Below are 19,230 nucleotides of genomic sequence, written 5' to 3' on the forward strand. Positions count from 1 at the left end.
GTCCTTTGATTCGCAAGAGGCTGATGTTTTAGATACCGGATTTTCTGGGTTCTTTTTTCTTCTGGACCATAGGTGGTAGTCAACATCTAACCTTACTAGACTGAGGATCTGCTCTTCTTATCAATTGCTGCCATTCCTGTTTATTGCGCCTACACTTTTTATTATTACTGCGGCTCCCTCTTCGTCAATTATCACTCATTCTTTCTTCGCCTCTCATATACCTTCCTCCCCCTCCATTACGCTATCTATCTTTGCCATCTCTCTACCTTAATTCTTGTCCTTCCTATTCTCACACAACATTGGGGGTGTCCGTTATCGGTTTGCGCCTCGTTCTTTTTTTTTTTTTTTTCATGGCCCTGTAAAACTTTAAAGTTCCTGTGTTCCTCCCATCTGCTCCAGTTGCCTTCCTACAACTTCCGGTCGTCCTCTTGTTCACCATTTTGCCTCTCCGCTAGATGTCGAGTCCACAAGGTATGTACATGCAGCTCGCAATCGTGCAATGTCAATGCTACACACATTTTTCGCCAATATTTTCCTTTTCTTTCGCTATCTTCCGAAAACGTTAAATGGCGGTGATCCTTTTCTCGAATCCTATTGTATCCTGATTCCTCTTTTGTGTCACTCGAGGATTTGTACCGTGATACCTTCGTTACCTCTCTCGTCCCGGACAGTGACATGACCGCACTCCAACGCTCCTTCTACTGATGATGCAAACGCCCTTTCACCTCCAATCTCTCCCAATTTTCTGTCCGGATCCTCTCTTTTCTTCACTGAGCCAGATCATTTCATCTCGGCAACAACCTACCCACTTGACACCGTCATTTGCCTCTGGTGTGAGGTTGCACATCAGATAGAGGCCATTGCCACTGTCCTGATTTTATACAGCCTTGACAAAGGCAATTCTTCCTGACTAACTCTTGAGTCAGATTGTATTTACAGGGGCCGTTTCTTTGAACGACACTTCCTTTAATTTTTTCGTCTGTGGATCAAGGTTGCTCTCTTCACGCTGTATCTCCAGCTTGTTCCATTCAGACCTCTCAACAATCAGCCTGCACCTTGTGTCTAGCCACACAAGTCCGGCCGGATGCCATACACTGCGCCGTTGAAGTCGTCGCCTTCTGCGCAGCACATTGAACACTCTCAACCCATCTCTCACTCTTGTCCCAGCTCACCGCCCACCGTCGCTTCTAAAGCTGGGCGTCCGCACCTCCCACGTTCCTACTCATCTACCGCTTATGTTCGCAGGCACAGAAGGAGCCCGTCGACCAGCAAGGGCTTTGTCTTCCCAGCTGATGACAATCGTCCTCTCAAGGCTAACCATGTTGTCGACACTCTGGCTAGTGTCCGGCAATCCCCGCCTCCGATAAGCGATGCCATGATTCCTCCAGGGGCAGTGATATCTCCACCGGAGTCGGCTCTGAACTCAAGTGACGAAGAGTTGACGCATCATCACCGGGATGCACTGAAGCTGGAGGAACTCGAGGCTGCCGTGAGGTCCATCGAGCAGCGACGGACGCCTTCTCCGGAAAGGGAAGCAGCAGGAGAGAAGTCATCGTCAAGTACGACACCGCGGGAGTCTTCTCGTCCACCACTCACCAAGGAGGCTCGCAAAATCTCACACTCTCGGTCGGTAACAGAAAGCTCTATCTCCCAGAAGAATGAAGAAGCTTTGACAAGCTCACCGGAAGAGAGTGAGAGGGACGATGAGCCCCAGAGGAAGCAGCCTATGGTGCGAAAGAAGTCAGGAGAACTTGTGAGACCCGCTCTTCGCCCTCCGTCGGCACGGCGGCGGCCATCTAGCATGCCGGGTACCCCCACCTATGCCAAGGCGGTGCATTTTGACTCTCAGCTCGAACACATTCGTCATTTCTTGCAGTTGGACAAGCCACAGGCGGTCAGTGCCAACACGTCTCCTGTGGAGACCTATAACAACGAAGGGGAATTTCCCTTTGAGGCGCCTTCCTTCGAATGGGAGATTCGACTTTCAAACTTCCCCAAGGACCTTTCGTCTCGAGCTCTTCAAAAGGTGCGACTTGAACGACTATTTCTATCATCGGACAAGGATACATTGGTTGGCGTGGTGGCAGTTGCCAATCTGGCCTTTCACAAGCACGTTGCGGCTCGCTTCACCTTCGACTACTGGAAGACAGTCTCTGAAGTTACCGCGGAATACAGTGACGATGTCCGTCGGAAGCAAGCTCATGATGGCTATGACCGGTTTACCTTCAGCATCAAGCTCACTGACCATGCAAACTTGGAACAGAAAACCATGTTTGTCTGCGTCCGCTATAGCGTGGCTGGGCAGGAATTCTGGGACAACAACAACTCTATGAATTACCAAGTCAACTTCGTTCGTATCCCTCGACCACGACCTGAGCCGCGGAGCCCGTCCGCCGCAGGCTCGCGCCCAGCTCTTCCTCGCAGCAAGAGCTTTGCCGGCGTCAATAGCCGTCCTTCTTCGATGCCTTCCTCGCTCGATGATTTTGATGAGGATATAGACGATTATTTATCCTTTGGTCGTCCCAAGAAGACATTGAAAGAGGAATCTTCATCCGAGGATCTCTTGAAGGAGGTTCACAGATTGTCTGCTGCCCGCGAGAAGCAAGCGCGACAAGCATTCGGCAATCGCTATGATTTTGGGGCCTCTTTGTCCGCCGTCATGCGGACCAAGCCAACTCATGATCGCACGACTCTGACCGCTCGAGCAAAGTCCGACACTACCAAGTCTGACCCTGGGAACGGCGACCCTGCCCTGACGGAAGGTCTACGTATCAAGAAGGCGTCTGCAGTCAGCTCGCTCAGCTCGCAAGTTGCACAGTCGGAACACGTCAAACCCTCGTCTCTCTTGTCCAGCAAACCCCACCATGATTCATCCGTTTACAAAGAACTCGTCGACAAGTTCTGTTTCTATGGATCCTCGAAGGGCTCTAGTGGCACCAACGACTCGCTTAACAACGGGCGTTCGCATCCTGATTCTTCGAGCACATCCAGCACCTCCCCCACACAATCCTTGTCGCCTCCTCTCTCACCGCGTGCGACTGAGATCTTGGGCATCGACTATGGGAATAGCCGCTCGTCGTCTACTAGCCCCGTCAGCTCAAGCCCCCGTGCAGCTTCATCGCCAACCCGTTTCGACTATGCTCATCACCCTCACATGCAGAGCAGCTTCTTGAACGAGACTCAGACCCCGGCAGTCATCAGAGGGTGAGTTTGCTCTTCCATGACTACCGATAAACAATTTGGGTCCATCTTCACCGTCAGTGTACCTCTTCTCACACTATGGTTGAAGGTCGCACAATACTTTGATACCCACGTTTGACACGATTTATTCGAGGGATACGTTCGTCGACCCTTCCTCAACCCATCATTTCTCTACCCCATCAGCTGTTTGCTGAATTAGCAGTGACCTATTGTCGCCGTCGCGTATACCAGCTATGGCTTGTTAGTCTGGTTTTAATACTCCTTTTCTACTTTCTTTTACTCTGGTGCTCATATCAAGTATTGAGGCCTTTCCCTTTGCGATGTATCATAAACCGCGGGGAAGAGCCTTGTACTTGCTTATTCTCCTCTTTTCCACGAAGCAATGATTATGGTGGAAAGCAAGTCATGTCCATGCAATATTGTGCTCAGTGTGGTCTTTTTGATATCGGTCTTCATTTGCTTCATGAGTACGATGATACGAATTTTCTTCTCTGCGTTTGTTCCTGCATAGTAGTCTGGTAGTCTGCTTGACAGCATTCTATGAGATGAAGCATTTGCGATCAGGAAAAGTTTTCCACACAGTTTACGCTGTTGTTCTTGAACATTGCTCAACTTTAGTTGAGTGTCTGCATGGAGTTTGGAGTCTTGTGCTATCTTTTGCCGCTTTTGCTATCGTTCTCTGGGCGGGTAACAATGCCTTTCTTTCTTGTATCGTCTGCCACGTGTGGGTAGTTCTGGTATGATATGTGGAGGCAACGACAATTCTCAATACATTCAACACACGGTTATTACGTCTGATTCAAGCCTTTAGTCTTGTAGCCTTGTAGTTGACGCAAAATCGAGCGTGTCTAGCTGCTGTTGGTATGTTCTATCATTTGTAACTTCGCTGACGATGTCCCTTGTCGAAAAGTCTGTTGACTCTCTTCAAGGTCGCTGTCTGACAGTTATTTTGATATTCTTAAATCGAATGTATTTTTCGACCTCGTTGCTTGGGCGAGAGGTATGAAGAACGATGGCCCTCGACATGATTAGGAGTGACTGCAGGTTTAGAAGTGGGGTGTCGGAAAGTACAACTCCAGACAGGCTCGATCCTGGAGTGATTGTTGGGTCTAACTCTCAATTGGACTATGAGGGGGCAATCGCGAGAGATGACTTGATTCAGGCAACAGACAGAATCTATAATGAGCATTGACTACGCATATTCATACTTTTTCCGCAGCGTACAACTTCCCGTGTCGATCGGTACCTTTGCGAGAAACTTGACGTTGGTGATAAGGTATGCCGCCAAGCCATCACGTGACACTACCCGCCTGATGCGCCCACGTTGCTGGTTCACAGCGGCAAAAATGGGCCAAAAACCAACGGCAGAAACATGGACTTGAAAGCAGCCGTTCATAACGTCCTTTTTCCCATCCGCCACCCGCCAATCATCTCGTCTCATTGCTTTTTGACCCTTCTAGATCAACCCCTGGTCTTAGTCATTCACTGAGACCACGAAAAATCACGCTGTCGCTTGCTGACCGCCCCGACGACCTATTTAAGAATACGCCTCCTTCGCCCCTGCTTCTTAACTCGCCCTTTTTTTCTTCCTTTTTACTTACTACTCAATCCAGCCAGCGACGCGCCACATACTCTCATCAACTCCACGGGTCGTTTTCATCAACTTTTCATCTATTTTCTTATCATCTCATCTTTGAATTTTATTTCACAATATGACTGGACGTAAGTATTATACTTGATATATTTTTCGCCGTGGTTACTTATCATCCTTGGTTGTTGATGGCTTCCGGTTGAGATGGGTAATGATGACACGCGGTTGAATTCACGTGACATCATGTTACTGCCTCAGGTCAACACGTCATCTGTGCAGTCCTACCCTATCTCTAGCGCACCTCCATATTGACGGCCATTCGCTATCTCTATTTATCAAGACCACAGTGACTAACAATCATGTCCTACAGGCGGCAAAGGAGGCAAGGGTCTCGGCAAGGGTGGCGCCAAGCGTCACCGTAAGATCTTGCGTGACAACATCCAGGGTATTACCAAACCTGCTATCCGCCGTCTCGCCCGTCGTGGTGGTGTCAAGCGTATCTCCGCCATGATCTACGAGGAGACCCGTGGTGTCCTCAAGTCCTTCCTCGAGTCGGTCATCCGTGATGCCGTCACCTACACGGAACACGCCAAGCGCAAGACCGTCACCTCGCTCGATGTCGTCTATGCCCTCAAGCGCCAGGGCCGTACCCTCTACGGTTTCGGTGGCTAAACGTTTACACTTTGCTATTCGTCACATCGAGTCCCGAGTCCCGGCTCCGACTCATCTGGCTTCTCGGACCGCATGCTGTGTCTGGTTGAGTGCTTGGGTGACTGGTTGACGGGGGAAAGCCCGGAGACTTGTATATTGACCTTAATGCGTTTATGCTGTGATGTTTTTCTGGATCTTTGAGGTTTATTATGGGGTTTCAATGGGGTTTGGAATGGGCTAGTTTGATCTTGACAATCTTCTGCTGGTTTTATCATATGGGCTTGGATGATCGGCTGGTTTGGGTCTCCTTCTAACTGCAGTCAATTGCGGATTCCTTGCTCTCTGGAGCTAGAGAATACAATCAATTTTACTGGGGATGAATTGACCTGATTCTGTAAGACATAGTAAGTCGTAGTGTAGTATGCCATCGAAAGGATTCCAGACAGATCACATGGTGTAATCTGCGACCGCTGTATCGTGCACGGACCAACACGTGCGCATGACGTTATCCGCCCTGCGCTTCCTCCACATTGCTGCTGGACCTCGGTTTTTCGCAAGAGTAATCAGGGTATGACGGCTCCGACTTTGTGTGGCTGCATAAATCGGAGAGGTCCATCTCGTGCTTCGTTGATGGACACTGCAGGACCTGACGTCGTCAATCGGGCCTGCTCTACACAGTACATCATACCCAGGAGGCCATAGTTGCTATCACAGCTGGTCGATATTTCTGACGAGCTATCAATTGACTTGCCACCGATTCTGTCCTTTCATCTTCGATTAATAGCCTCTTTGTTTTTTAACCACTAAAAATGTCAGAGTATAAAGTTACCTACGAGTCTGAACTGGTACGTCTGGTTGATGTTCTATGAGACCCGGAACTCAGCTCTTTTGACAGCTCGAGAGGGTTACTGACTAGGGTGGCACTGGGCAGGACTCGTATCAACTGTACCATAGATATGATGATCCGCCGCCGGAGAAGGACTGGAAGAGAGCTGCGCTGCGTGGTCCCGCTTTGCCTGCCGTGGGCAATGCAGTCGCTGGGGCTGTGGGAGCGGCTATATCCAACGTTGTCACGTACCCACTCAGTCTGATTGTGACTCGACTGCAGACGCAGGCGCAGCGGAGGACGAAGAAAAAGAACAAGGCGGATTCCGAGGACGGGGAAGAGGAAGAAGAAGAGGAGGAGTACACTGATGTGCTTGACGCAGCACGCAAAATTTACGCCAAAGAGGGCTTGGGGAGTTTCTACACAGGACTTGCGCAGGATACGGCCAAGACAGTTGCGGACTCGTTTCTCTTTTTCCTTGCGTATGGTTTTTTCAGGCAGCGGAGGATCAGGGCTCGGTATGGCGATGGGCGGCGGTCGAAGCATGTTGTTCTTCCGATTCTGGATGAGTTGGCGATTGGTGTGCTGGCCGGCGCGTTTGCGAAGCTCTTTACCACACCACTTGCTAATATCGTGGCGAGGAAGCAAGCGGCATCCGGCAGAAAAGCTCTCTCGACGAAGGATATAGCTGCCCGGATCAAGTCTGAGAAGGGGCTGAGGGGGTTCTGGTCTGGGTATTCGGCGTCGCTCATTCTCACGCTGAATCCGTCGATCACTTTCTTCCTGAATGAAGTCTTGAAGTATGCCCTGTTGTCGCGGAATAAGCGGGGAAGACCGTCGCCAGCGACGACGTTCCTTTTAGCTGCCATCAGCAAGTCCGCTGCATCGTCGATCACGTACCCGTTTTCCATGGCCAAGACAAGAGCGCAGGTCGATAGCTCGGGAAATAGGGAGAAATCGAGTAGTACGAGCGTTTCCGAGAACGGGATTTCCTTCGCGCCTCAGATCATTACGGATGTGCTGGCCATTGCACGCAACGACGGTGTATCCGCGCTGTATGCGGGCCTCCCCGGGGAAGTCCTCAAGGGTTTCTTCTCGCATGGCTTCACCATGCTAGCAAAGGATGCAGTCTATTCGCTTATCGTGCAGAGCTACTATCTTCTTCTTATTGTCTTGAGGAGATATCCTACGCCTGAAGAGCTGATCCAACGCGCGCGCGAACAGGCCGAGGAATTCGCTGAAGCCGCCCGAGAGGGCGCGCGGGATCTGGCTGAGAAAGCTAAGGAAGGTGCCGAGGAGATACTTGATCATCATCCGGGTCATGTCTCTGTGGATACAGCCTCGAATGCTGGGTCTTCCGGTGTGGATGCCTCGACTGGATACCGCGTTGGCTCTGATGGGCCGTGGTCTGAGTTGGTGAGAGATTACGTGGAGGATGAGACGACAGAATGGAAGGGCATGTATCGTTGGTTCTGGGAGAAAGCAAAGCATGGACAAGAGTGAGCCTGTTGTCTTGTTTGTCAATTTTCTTAGTTTGCGGTGTATGAAAGTGGAGTTGGATATTCATTCATGGATGATGAGCGTAGCATGATCTGAATTCATCGCCTAAGTAATTTCAACTTAGCATACAAATCTATTGACAATTGAGAGCAAGACATGGTTTCAAGAATGAATTCTTTTGTATGAGTTCTAAGAATAGCGTACACTAGGGAGTATCCAAGATCTCTTCCATGCAGTGGGGCCTTCACTCGCCGAGATCCACGGGACGCACCATCGCATCCAGCCCGACTGTTTACTTTCCCCTCATCAATAATCTATCAATCCGCAACCGATCTCTCCAAATATTGCAGGACAGATTTGGGGTGTTCTCCTTCCTTATCTCATGTCAAACGAGTCTCGCGGGGGTCCTGGTTTGCTGGACCTCGAGAAAGAACTCACTTGCTCGGTATGTACTCTGCATAATCATGCTGCTTCTTGCGTCATTCCGATCGGATCTTATCGACGAGTGGGATATCCACGAGGACCACAATGTCAACCCCCTTCCTTCGATCGTCGGCCTCCGTCGGCGGTGGATAATCATATAGCACTTGATAGATAAATATGGGCGATCTCAAAAATTACTTATGTGACCTCTCACTGACTGATCCCGGAACGATCACCATAGATCTGTACAGAACTGCTCTACCAACCTCTCACCCTCCTTAACTGCCTACACACCTTCTGCGGTTCCTGTTTGAAAGAATGGTTTGCTGCTCAAGCATCCCGCCGTCGGCCGTCGTCATCCACCCCGCAATTTACCTGCCCAGCATGTCGGGCCGTAGTGCGCGAGACACGACCCAATGCCACCGTTACTACGCTGTTGGACATGGTTCTAGCAGCCAATCCTGAGCGCGTCAAGTCAGCCGAGGAAAAGGAGGAGATTGCTCAGAAATACAAGCATGGCGAGTCGGTATTTCCTGCGATTCCGTCTCCGGGACAAGATGGTACCGTGTTGGATGACGAAGATCGACGGTTGCTGGAGGAGGTTCGTGAATTGAGTTTGCGAGAGAGCAGAACGGGGACAGGACAATCTTCAAGAAGCATACGAGCCGAGAGCGTTGATGCCGATGGACGGAGAGCGGATGGTCGCTCAAGGCGACGGCGTGAAGAGGAGGAGCGTGCACTTCGCCGACAGCCTGCGGCCCGTACAGAGGATAACTCGCAGAGAACGAGGCGGATTGAGCACCAGTCCAGTCTGCGATCGCTGCTTAGCTTGTCCGATACCGAAACAATGGAAGAGGAGATCCTGCGACAGATCGTCGAAGACGGACTGCTGAATGATATCGACCTGGACAATCTTGGGCCCGCGCAGGAAGAGGAGTTAACTGAGCGAATCGCCGATGCTTATCGTCGACGACACATGCGACGGCCGCGCACACACCAGAGACAAGAGGCGAATGAGGCACTACAGACGTCGCCGCGACCGCGTGCGAGGTCGCAATCCGTGCAGAGACCACCGACGGTGTCCGCTCCTCAGACATCCTCGAGGAATCCACCCGTGTCAAGACCGTATCTGCTGGAACCGCTTGTCTCGCGCTCGGACGCTTCTAATCATCAGCGGCGTCTTTCGGATCAGGGGACTCGGAGGAGGAGGACGTCGCCGGCTCCTGCCAATGCGGCGTCCACATCGGAAGTCACTTTGCGACCTGCTGCGAGGTCGTCTAGTGATATAGCTTCGGATCGTCCTCGTCCTTCTCAGTCCTCCCGAGCTCGCGCGGCCGAATTGTCGGCTGCTCCGAGGCCTCGACGGGCAACAGCTTCGGAGCAGAACGTCCCGACCGTATTCACCCCTGAAGCCAGGAATCGCGATCACCGGCAACACGTCTCGGGCAGACCACTGAATATCTCGCCTGCCTCAGTAACTTCACCGAGCACACCGAATAATTCTTTTTCTTCCCGCTTAGAACAGACTACGGCCGGTTCATCAGTTTGTAGTTCTCTAGCACCAGCCGTAAGCAGTCCTGCCAACCAACGCTCTCGACCTTCGTCTTCTCGATCCCAAGCCTCTCAACGTCCTTTACCGACTTTCACCGAACCTTCCATCTCTTGCGACCGGTGTGGCAAGCAGAATATCCAGTATGACCTCCACAGAAAATGTCTACAATGCAAAGATGGAAAGTTCAATTTATGCTTGCGGTGCTATCGCCTTGGTCGCGGCTGTTTGCAATGGGCGGGTTTTGGTCCGTCTGCAGAAGCAAATTTCGACCGAATGCTTGCCTCCTCGACCGGTCGGGCTATGCCGTCGCGCGAGATAGCGCATGTCTTGCAATTTTTCAGATATTCACGGCCCTCTGAGAATGTCCATCGCACGACTAGCGGGGGAACGGAGATGACTAGCGACGACCCAGCCCAGAGGTTGCAAACGGGATTCTTCTGTGACATCTGCCACGCTGTGGCGAACAAATGCTACTGGAAATGCAACGAATGCAACCAGGGGGACTGGGGCTTCTGCAATAAATGTGTTAACCAAGGACGATGCTGCACGCACGCGCTTCTACCTATCTGTCGACTTGCGCCTGGAGATCGCTCGAGCGTACCAGTACCGACCAGCAGTGACTCGACTGATGGACCTAACGATCCATCCAGTTCTTCTACTTCGACTGATAACGGGAACGAGATATACAGGATCCTCTCTTTCTCAACCAACTGTGACATCTGTACATACCCCATCCCAGCATCGGCTACGAGATTTCACTGTCTCGAATGCAATGAGGGCGACTACGACGTCTGCGCAAACTGCTACCTCAAGCTCGTCGCCACAGGCAAGATCAGCAAAGAAAACGGTCACAATGGCTGGCGCCGTTGTGTCAAAGGCCACCGCATGGTTGTTGTCGGCTTCGAAGACCACGACGAAGGCCAGAGGAGGGTCGTCGTGCGCGATCTCGTCGGCGGCCGCGCCCTGAAAGACGAACACGCAGCCGCTGTCCCATCACCTGAAGTCGGATCCGGCGACTGGAGTTGGAAGGAAGGCTCTGAGCGAAGAAAGAAAGCCTCCCGCGTGCGAACTTCCTGGACAACGATACACAATGACCGCAGCAACTCATTTCCCATCAGTGCCACTGGCGGCAGCGGTTCGGGCTCGGGCCCTAACTCCGAAACAGCCACGCCCACCAGTTCCCATTCACCACCGTTCCTGCGCCGCTTCCCACCCGACGGTGGAATCGGCCTCATCGTCCATGCGCTTTGGTCGTGGTATCCCGAGGATGATGTCCAGGACGAACTGATGTTTCCGCGCGGGGCGGAGATTACGGAGGTTGAGAATATCAACGACGATTGGTTTTGGGGCTGCTATGCTGGTCAGACGGGGCTGTTTCCCGGATCCCATGTTACTGTCGTTGGGGAGATCGTTTAGTTTCGTACGTTTGTCATGGAAATGGCGTATATGATCTGCTTACTCGAGTATCCGCATGGGACATGACTTATGATTGATGTGTGATGTGTTTTGTGAACATAATGCAACGAAAACATGGAAATTTATGCAAGCTGTTGCATTTCACAGAGTTGTGTTCATGGTTTTCTCTCCAGCTAAACTATCTCTATCTCGTAAGAACGTTGAGCAACGATCCGGTTGCTCGGTCATATCATATCTCAGCCATGGCGGGCCTGTAACCGCCAAAAGACATCAAGCCGTAAGACATAACATCGTGGTATCACAGCAAAGAAGTAAGAGAACATGGCATGGCAACAAAATCAAGAATCCACCCAGCAATAAACATTACAACGACACGGAAAGAACTGGAGAAAAACCATAATCACTCGAGCAACGCAACCATTAACCTCTGATAATCCCCGCTAGTTTCTCCGCGGACTCTGGCGATAAGATCTTTCTTGTACCGATGGTGGTACGCGCGTTTGACTTGGTCCAGATGCTGTCTGTTCCAGTGTAAGCGCACGACCCGCACAACCAGCTTCTCGTCCTTGGTGCCCATCCCCTTCATGCAGTCCTCGAGCAGGTCCGCGTCCCGTATGGCCGGGTCCAGCGCGGTGCGGAGCATATGCAGCAGCGCGTCTTTCATGTGGCCGGAGAATTCCTTCTCGATGTGGTTCTCCAGCGACGAATTGTACCGAGCGGCGAAGGCCTGGCTGATGGCGCGGAGCTCGGGGTCCGACGCACGGGCGAAGATCCCGCAGACTTCTTCGACGTTGTTGACGACGCGGCCGCTGGTTGCGGCGTGGATGGCGCGGGCTTCCTGCTCGATGAGCTGCGGGTTGATCGGGTAGGAGGCTTCGTGGCGATCTGCGCGGAGGACGAGGGAGAAGAGGGAAAGGGTTTTGAAGGAGAGGTCGGCCTCGACGTCCTTTTGGAGGGAGCGATGGAAGGTGTGCTCGTAAGCGGACTTGATGGCGTTGAGGTCGGCGTTTGAGCGGCCCAGGAGGACATCGTTGAGGAGCCATTCCTTTGTGCCGAGGCCTTGGACTGCTTCGCGGGCGGAGTGCACATCGTGCAGGAGCGGTCCGTCAATGATGGCGAGCAGGGCTTGGCGGAAGTAGCTGCTGGTTTCGGACTTGACATCCTTGTAGAGGTCGCGACGGAGATGGTTGGTGTAGGTGGACCGGACGGCGGCCATTTGCAGGGGGTCGAGTTTGGTCAAGACTTGGATGAGCATCTTCTCGTCGGTTCCGAACCCTTTCATCGCTTTGCGGAGGAGGTCTGCTTCGCGGCGGAAATCGCCCGGTGCCATTTGACCAGGGATGTAACCCATAGAAGGCATGGCAGGGGGCCCTTGGAACTGTTGCGGGGGTGGTGCTGGATAGCTGCTCCCTCCTAACGGCGGAGCGCCGTAGGGTCCGGGTTGGGCATACCCGCCCGCAGGCGGAGGGTATCCAGGACCGCCTTGTGGAGGGTACGGAGGTTGCGAAGGAGCGCCATATGGAGGCTGAGGTGGTGGCGAATGGGGATATCCTGGTCCGTGAGCCGGAGGATATCCGCCCGGCGACGGGGCAGGCGGAGGTGGTCGATTATAGTGGCCCTGGGGAGGAGGGGGACCGCCGTAACCCGGTTGTTGGGGGTAGGGCGGTTGTGGGAAGCCTTGAGGAGCTCCATAAGGAGGGTAGGGAGGTTCTGCAGAGAAAAGTCAGTCAGTCTATCCAGCTATAATAGGCAGCAGAATTGTGGTGGTAGGATGCGGGGGCATACGATTTGGTGGGGGGTATTGGTTGTATGACATAGTCGGATTTCTTTGATTCTGTGGACTGTATGTTGTGAATTCTGATGATTTGACAAAGGAAAGAAAGAAACCAGAAGTAAAGAGAATGAGGGACGATGGTCAGCTTATATTGACGAAAATTAGGTACCTCTCTACGGGATACATCGTCATATGTCGGCTGTGCCTTCAGAAATTGCCTGAGAACCATGGCACCAAGACGGTAATGTGGCGCAGGCAAGGCTGAGCCCCGTAGTTAGGTGGGCCATTCCACCAACCGGCCACTTTGGGCTGAATCTGTACATCTTAAGGTTGTAGATTTCCTTGACTGTTCGATTAGAGGGGCAATAGATTATTTAATCACATGAACACGCAGTCATTCTGTTTGGCCGATGATCAACTCAGCAATCCCCCGATACATCAGACGAGGATGGAAGTGTTCCTTCCAGCCATTGACTGCCGCTACTTGGCTCTGCACCAGAGCGATCTTACAGTCCGCCTTGTATCGTCGACAAATCATACTTTCGAAGCCGTTCGTTTGCGCAGGCATAGTGGGTGGAAACCAAAAGTCCACCGGGAAGAACATGGGGGAAGAAGGAGGATGCGCCGGCAATCAATGGCGTTAGCACTGACCGTTGGCGGACTAGCTACAGCCAGAGGATAATCCGTGGTTTTACTGCCTCATTTTTTGCATAATACATCATTGAAGGCTTCCAAGAGAGTGAGGTGATCCAAGTGAATAATCAGACTCCAATCTGGTTCAAGCTTGAACGCCATGGCTCAGACTAGATAAGTAGTTCTACATGTCACAGGTGATATTGCAGTAGTTATATAGTTTCGCAATACTCTACTCCGTACCTATCTAATCCCTTTCCTGCGTGGCCCTGAACATTGCCATCACCTTCTCGACCGGCCTCGCCTCCCCCATCAAGAACTGGATCTTGATGGAGACCTCCATCGGGGCAGTGGGCGTGCGTGCAGACCTTCGTCCGCGACACCAAACCGGAATGTCCCGCCCTCGCACCAGCCATCCCGCCGCCGGGGTGGCCATGCCGGCGCCATCGAGTTCCGCGATGCGAGGGCAAGTTACAGGTAGATTCTGTCCGCTGGACGGCAAAAGCCAATATAAAATCAGCAGATAACAGTCCTGACGGGCCATCAGTATGGACGCAGCCACAGCAACGTCGATGCAGCGTGTCCTCGAAGTGGAGTGTCAGGGCTGCACGGTGCTTGCCGTCATGGATCAGCTCCAGCACGTCGAACGGTATGATCTGGTGGCGCTGGTGGATGCGGGCAGAATAGTCGAGTTGGGTTCGCCCGCGGCGTTGCTTGCGCGAGACTCGGAATTCTCGAGATTATACCATGCGCAGGTACGCCCCTAGCGGGCTCTTTGCAGATCAGAGGTTGCGACTGCGACAAAACAACTTACAAAGAGCCCGCCATAGATAGATAGTATGGGTGGTCTACCTATTCTTTCCTCTTTCTTAAGACAAAATGGCGAGCGAATTGCGGCTGGATTTCAAACGTATTCCACTCTAATCTCCCTTCTCATATTCGTCGTCGTATTCTGGCTGGCTGGGCGATTGCAGAAGAATAAAGTAAACTCCCCGCCTCCATCTTCTTGATGTAAATAGCTAGAACGGACGCCGGATGTGTCTTTAAGAATTAGGATTGAGTCTCATTGTGACCCTGAAACCATCGATGGGGGACTATATCTGGATATACGCAACCAAATAAGTATCAAAACTATGTTCTTCGTCTCATTGCTGCTCATGTACTCCGTATTCCTTGCATATGTCCAAGATCAAAGCAGACGATCACCTGGTCTTCCGACCCTCATCAGCCTTCTCAGCTGTCACAAAAGCTGCTCGCAGCTCTTTCGCAGCCTCCCAGAGGACCCAGAGCGGAATCCACACCCACAAGGTGTTGAAGAAAAAGAGGTAAAACCAGAGGTACACAGGGTTGCTTGTAACCAGCTGGGAACTCCCGGTCAGCCATTCAGGCGCAAAGGTCATAAAACCCCCATACAGCTCAGCCGTCGCCAGCGCGGGCGCAACGAGCCACAATCTCGCCTTAGCTGCGCCCTTTGCCGATGCAGTAGACCGGCTGCTGGATGCTTTCCACAGCAAGTAGCACACATACACGGCAGCCGGGCCGCCGAGGAACACGGTCAACAGCTCAATAGAGATGGTGGGAGCGTCAGCGACGGCCCAGCGACGATCTGCTTTTGCGTATTCCTGCCATAGTCGAGCACTTGGGCCCGTTCCGTAGGCTGCACCATACACACGGTCCTTGTGGCCTAGGAAGTATGGCTCTTTGCTAACTCCGGCGGGGAGCGTGGCGTAGCTGTAGAAGCACTCATACAGGAACGATCCTTCGATAAAGATGTGGGTGAGGGCATCGTAAGCGTGCCAGTAAAAGAGTATCCGGTTGCGCGTTTGAGAAGACGGTATCAGTGATCTGCCAAGCAGGTAGGCAATAGGCATGAACGATAGAGTAAAGCCGATGCAGAGTAACGTCGGGACGTCGAGGGTAAAAGCAATGGTGGAAGCCATGGCTCTCGTGCACCACTGTAGGTCTCTTGAAGAGGTAGAGTAATTGCAGAACGGAATATGCGCAGGCTGTAGATTAATGGGTGGTATTTCAAGCGAGCAGAGCTTTTCTGAAGGACCACATTGAGCTTGTCCTGTCTGGTAGATGAATTGAAGAGCGAGTCCAGAGAGACAATCAACAAACCCCTGATTTTCCAACACTAGTCTCGCATAAATAAAGTTGATGCCTTAGGCATATATGGTATCGCGGAAATCATCTCCACTTCCTCCATTGATCTAGAACTGTTTTCAACATCGTGGTATTCATCTGTGGTTTAATTGATGGCATCGATAATCCTTCCCTTACTGATTGTCGTTCGACTAGGCTTCAGTTCCGTCTCCAAAAACCTTGAAGCCTTCAAGGATGGGCTCAGCCCCAGACAAAGAGCGCCTAAGCAATCCCCGCACCAGTTTCGCCATGTCTATATCAGATGATCCTTCAGAGATGTCCATGTACTGACCATGCTTTAAACCAAGAGGAGTTTGTAGATATATTTCAGTGCAAGCATAATTAATCCACCATCGCTTGATCGCGATTTGTAAAACAAAAAAAGTAGTCACGCCCGGGATCGAACCGGGAACCTTCTCGGAATCCTTGAAGATGCTCACTTTTGATTGTGAACGAGAAATCATAACCATTAGACCACGTGACTGGTTCTTGTTAGAAGATTATTGATATTATATTTTATAACCCAAAATATGTAGACCACTTTGGGAGAGGCATTCCTTGTTTTGATATTTGAATCAGCACATGTGATGAGACCGAACGACTGGGGTTCCGTCCATCATCCGCTGACTGTACTACACCTGCGGTCGCAAGTCAAAAATGGACTCCAGGACCACATCCAGCAAGCTGGCCCATACTGATATAGCTCCAGGACATCGGTCACACATCCTCACGATGTCACCGAATCTGAAGCTCGACCTGTCCTGGATATCGTCTGCAGTCGGACAGTCGCCTGCCACTCACGACGCTGCTCAGTACGCCACAGATGATCGTCAGTCTGCAAGATTCGGGCCCCTGCTGCCTACCCGTTCCGTGACTCAATTCGGGGCACTCTGCGCCCCCCTGTGATCACGAATCAAGATTGTCCTGACAGTACTAATAGTCATAGAGCTTGCCCTAGGCTATAGTAGACTGGATTTGTGTTTGGTTTAAATCAGTCACCGGGCGAGCTCTCTGCTCACGCCTTCTGACGCGTGCGCCGTTCACGTGGTGGCCTCATGATCATTTCCAGAGGGCGGAGCTCTTTAAATTCAAAGATGCGGGCAGGCTGAAGCCTGAAGATAGAAACCTGGCCATTTTGCTTCTGTGATATTACTGGGAGAATCTGGATGGCGAATCTTTTGTCTCTCGTTAAGGAGGAAGTAGATACTTGGTTCATTCCTCATTTCATTTTGTCCGAAACGTCTTCTGCATAGGGAGCATACTGCTATTGTTGTACAAGAAAGATAGTCTTTGTTTAGTCTGGTTTTTGAACATGCCACACCTGCGTCACCACCGAAGACGCCATTCCTGGCCCTTTGGCAGCCCAGGAGCGCAGCTGCGCGAAAGAAGGATCGCCCGGAATTCCAGCGCACTAGATCCCTCGACGCTCGCGGAGCTCGAAGAACACTACCTGGCGCCCATCGTCTCTGAAGATCTGCCGGAAGATGATGCTGCGTCTGCCGGTATCGTGCGGACGAAGACTCGGTCCCACCGATGGTTTGCATCGAAGCACGCCGTCCGACATCATACTTCCGCGCAGAGGAGTTCTACCATGAGCGGCGGCACAGGCTCGCTACGAAGGATGATTCGTCCGCCGCTGGATAAGGCTCGATCGCTGTTCGTTTTGCCTACAACTACTTCGGCTGGGAAACAAGTGGTGGTCTCGTTGTGGGTGCCTCAAGCGTCTGAGACACAACCGGCTAATATGTTCACTGATCGGGGAAGAACAACCACCGACGATTCTGACTACTTGGCGGCCGAAAGAAACCACCGGAGGTGTCATTCGGAGCAGCCGCGGTCGTGGAGGGCGCCGAGTGCGAGTCTGTGGACGCTTTTGGAGGAGTGAGTGCTGGGATTTCGCATTCTCCTGGCGTTTGGTGTTATTGTTTCTTCCATCTTGATCGCTCATCTGCATTTCGGGAACCTAGTTCTGCCAACAGCTTGGATATTTGTGAAACTCAATCCTCGCTCTCATTGCTAAGCGTAGCTATTTCTCAAACATGGTAGCCGGGGAGTTGTTCTATATTGATCTAAAGCCAATATCTTAGTCTCAATTTGTGTGAGTTATTGCACTGTTCAGCTTATAGGCAGTATATATTCTCACTGCTATGATAGTATATGCAAAGCATTGTATGCGTAAACATTGATATTACCTCTGTTGACCTCCCAAAACCTTCAATCACGCCTTTCCAGTCCTACGAGACCCAACCATTCAAGGACACTACCAGCAGTACGCATTGTAACCTGAGATTATGGTCCGCGCTGCAGAAGACACCTCTCATTAACCATGATATTTTTAGGTGAGAAAATTCACAACTGCAATATGTCCCGAATGTCTACAAGCAAGAGACTCGCCGACCAAAACAGCTGCGATACAGAGCTTGGCTATGAAGGTTCAACTTCTCTCTCAGCTAATGCTCAGGAGGAAATCCCATAGCATCATCTGCGATGAGGCACCTCGTTAGTTGACTTTGTATCGGATCACAATGTTCGGGAGGCCACAGCTCTGGATTCAATGGTAAAACACTGCTCTGTATTAGATTGGCTGCGCACCATTTATCCACTATGACTAGATGTGCATCATGGAAGGACACATTGCAGAGATGGATATGCCGCTGAAGGTGTAAGAGTAGAATGGTATTGTCGGGCAAGACATCAAGCACGAGGTCAGATGTGCGTGGCTGATCTCTCGCAAGAAATTGACTAATACAATCCAACCCAGGTGGCCCTCGCATAGTTCCTGATAGCCCATAGGTATCTTTGTTCCCCAGAGAAGATGATCGGAACGAACGTGCCGAGGAGAAATCTTCTGGTTTAACCTGGAAGGCAATCAGGTGATGTCATATGAGGGGAAATTACGAAGTAGCGCGTTGCTAGAAGCCTCAAGTGTGGAGATGTTGGTTTCTTTGTTCGCACGTCCGTGCTTGGCGGTTTCTCAGCACTTGGCAGTAGACACAGAAAAATGGCAGCAGTAATTGTGTGGTCTAGCTTCAGGACCTGGTGCATGCGGATTGTTACTATGCTCCGGCTGCTCGAGGTAAGTCCCCGTGGTCAATCGAGTCAGACACTGAAACGTGTCAGACAGCCGGGCTACTACCTTCAGTCGAGAAATGTTTCTACCTAGAAGTCACCAAGTCATCCTGGGCTAATTCCTACACTAACGCATGGACGGCATAGCATCACGATAGGCTCCCCCTCCCTTTGACCAGTTGCAATGCGAGATTCATCCCCTCTGGGGGGCCAGGTAATGTTATTGGACCATTTGAGCTGCCCCATATCCTTCTCGAAGCACGCTAGAACCGCGCTAAACCCTTAGCACTCTGGGCGGGTCTCAGCTGCTTCGGCCTTCCCAGAGGATTTCTTCGACATGGTGGGAAGTGAGAGAGAATGATGACTGAGAGATGTACAATCCAGAAGAGGATTTGAGCAAAATCTCGATCATTGAAAGTCGAAGTGATACATGCCTATCCAAACGTTTT

The 19,230-nt window shown here is 51.5% G+C and overlaps 8 protein-coding genes and 1 non-coding gene across 9 annotated transcripts; 6 read left to right on the forward strand and 3 right to left on the reverse strand.

Moving 5' to 3' along the window:
• Window positions 1-1,084: 1,084 nt before the first annotated feature.
• Window positions 1,085-3,208, forward strand: Aud_001335 (protein phosphatase regulator GAC1; the record flags this gene model as incomplete). The annotated part of the gene is made up of 1 exon (XM_043286835.1): window positions 1,085-3,208. One exon carries the CDS (start codon window positions 1,085-1,087, stop codon window positions 3,206-3,208), a length of 2,124 nt encoding a protein of 707 aa, XP_043142770.1.
• A 1,705-nt stretch (window positions 3,209-4,913) lies between these two features.
• Window positions 4,914-5,464, forward strand: Aud_001336 (histone H4; the record flags this gene model as incomplete). The annotated part of the gene is made up of 2 exons (XM_043286836.1): window positions 4,914-4,923; window positions 5,163-5,464. 2 exons carry the CDS (start codon window positions 4,914-4,916, stop codon window positions 5,462-5,464), a joined length of 312 nt encoding a protein of 103 aa, XP_043142771.1.
• Window positions 5,465-6,252: 788 nt separating this feature from the next.
• Window positions 6,253-7,772, forward strand: Aud_001337 (putative mitochondrial carrier protein; the record flags this gene model as incomplete). Its single annotated transcript, XM_043286837.1, has 2 exons — window positions 6,253-6,288; window positions 6,375-7,772. The coding sequence occupies 2 exons, from the start codon at window positions 6,253-6,255 to the stop codon at window positions 7,770-7,772; spliced, it is 1,434 nt and encodes a 477-aa protein (XP_043142772.1).
• A 461-nt stretch (window positions 7,773-8,233) lies between these two features.
• Aud_001338 (SH3 domain protein) lies at window positions 8,234-11,160 on the forward strand (the record flags this gene model as incomplete). Its single annotated transcript, XM_043286838.1, has 2 exons — window positions 8,234-8,330; window positions 8,444-11,160. 2 exons carry the CDS (start codon window positions 8,234-8,236, stop codon window positions 11,158-11,160), a joined length of 2,814 nt encoding a protein of 937 aa, XP_043142773.1.
• A 400-nt stretch (window positions 11,161-11,560) lies between these two features.
• On the reverse strand, window positions 11,561-12,976 carry Aud_001339 (annexin; the record flags this gene model as incomplete). Its single annotated transcript, XM_043286839.1, has 2 exons — window positions 11,561-12,870; window positions 12,946-12,976. 2 exons carry the CDS (start codon window positions 12,974-12,976, stop codon window positions 11,561-11,563), a joined length of 1,341 nt encoding a protein of 446 aa, XP_043142774.1.
• A 1,139-nt stretch (window positions 12,977-14,115) lies between these two features.
• Aud_001340 (uncharacterized protein) lies at window positions 14,116-14,334 on the forward strand (the record flags this gene model as incomplete). The annotated part of the gene is made up of 1 exon (XM_043286840.1): window positions 14,116-14,334. The coding sequence occupies one exon, from the start codon at window positions 14,116-14,118 to the stop codon at window positions 14,332-14,334; it is 219 nt and encodes a 72-aa protein (XP_043142775.1).
• Window positions 14,335-14,769: 435 nt separating this feature from the next.
• Window positions 14,770-15,507, reverse strand: Aud_001341 (EXPERA domain-containing protein; the record flags this gene model as incomplete). The annotated part of the gene is made up of 1 exon (XM_043286841.1): window positions 14,770-15,507. The coding sequence occupies one exon, from the start codon at window positions 15,505-15,507 to the stop codon at window positions 14,770-14,772; it is 738 nt and encodes a 245-aa protein (XP_043142776.1).
• A 590-nt stretch (window positions 15,508-16,097) lies between these two features.
• On the reverse strand, window positions 16,098-16,196 carry Aud_001342. The gene has a single exon. It is a non-coding gene; the product is annotated as a tRNA-Val (tRNA).
• An 828-nt stretch (window positions 16,197-17,024) lies between these two features.
• Window positions 17,025-17,597, forward strand: Aud_001343 (uncharacterized protein; the record flags this gene model as incomplete). The annotated part of the gene is made up of 1 exon (XM_043286842.1): window positions 17,025-17,597. The coding sequence occupies one exon, from the start codon at window positions 17,025-17,027 to the stop codon at window positions 17,595-17,597; it is 573 nt and encodes a 190-aa protein (XP_043142777.1).
• Between the last annotated feature and the right edge of the window lie 1,633 nt (window positions 17,598-19,230).

This window comes from Aspergillus udagawae (genome assembly GCF_001078395.1).
Source record: "Aspergillus udagawae IFM 46973 DNA, scaffold_1, whole genome shotgun sequence".
NCBI classification, from domain to species: domain Eukaryota; kingdom Fungi; phylum Ascomycota; class Eurotiomycetes; order Eurotiales; family Aspergillaceae; genus Aspergillus; species Aspergillus udagawae.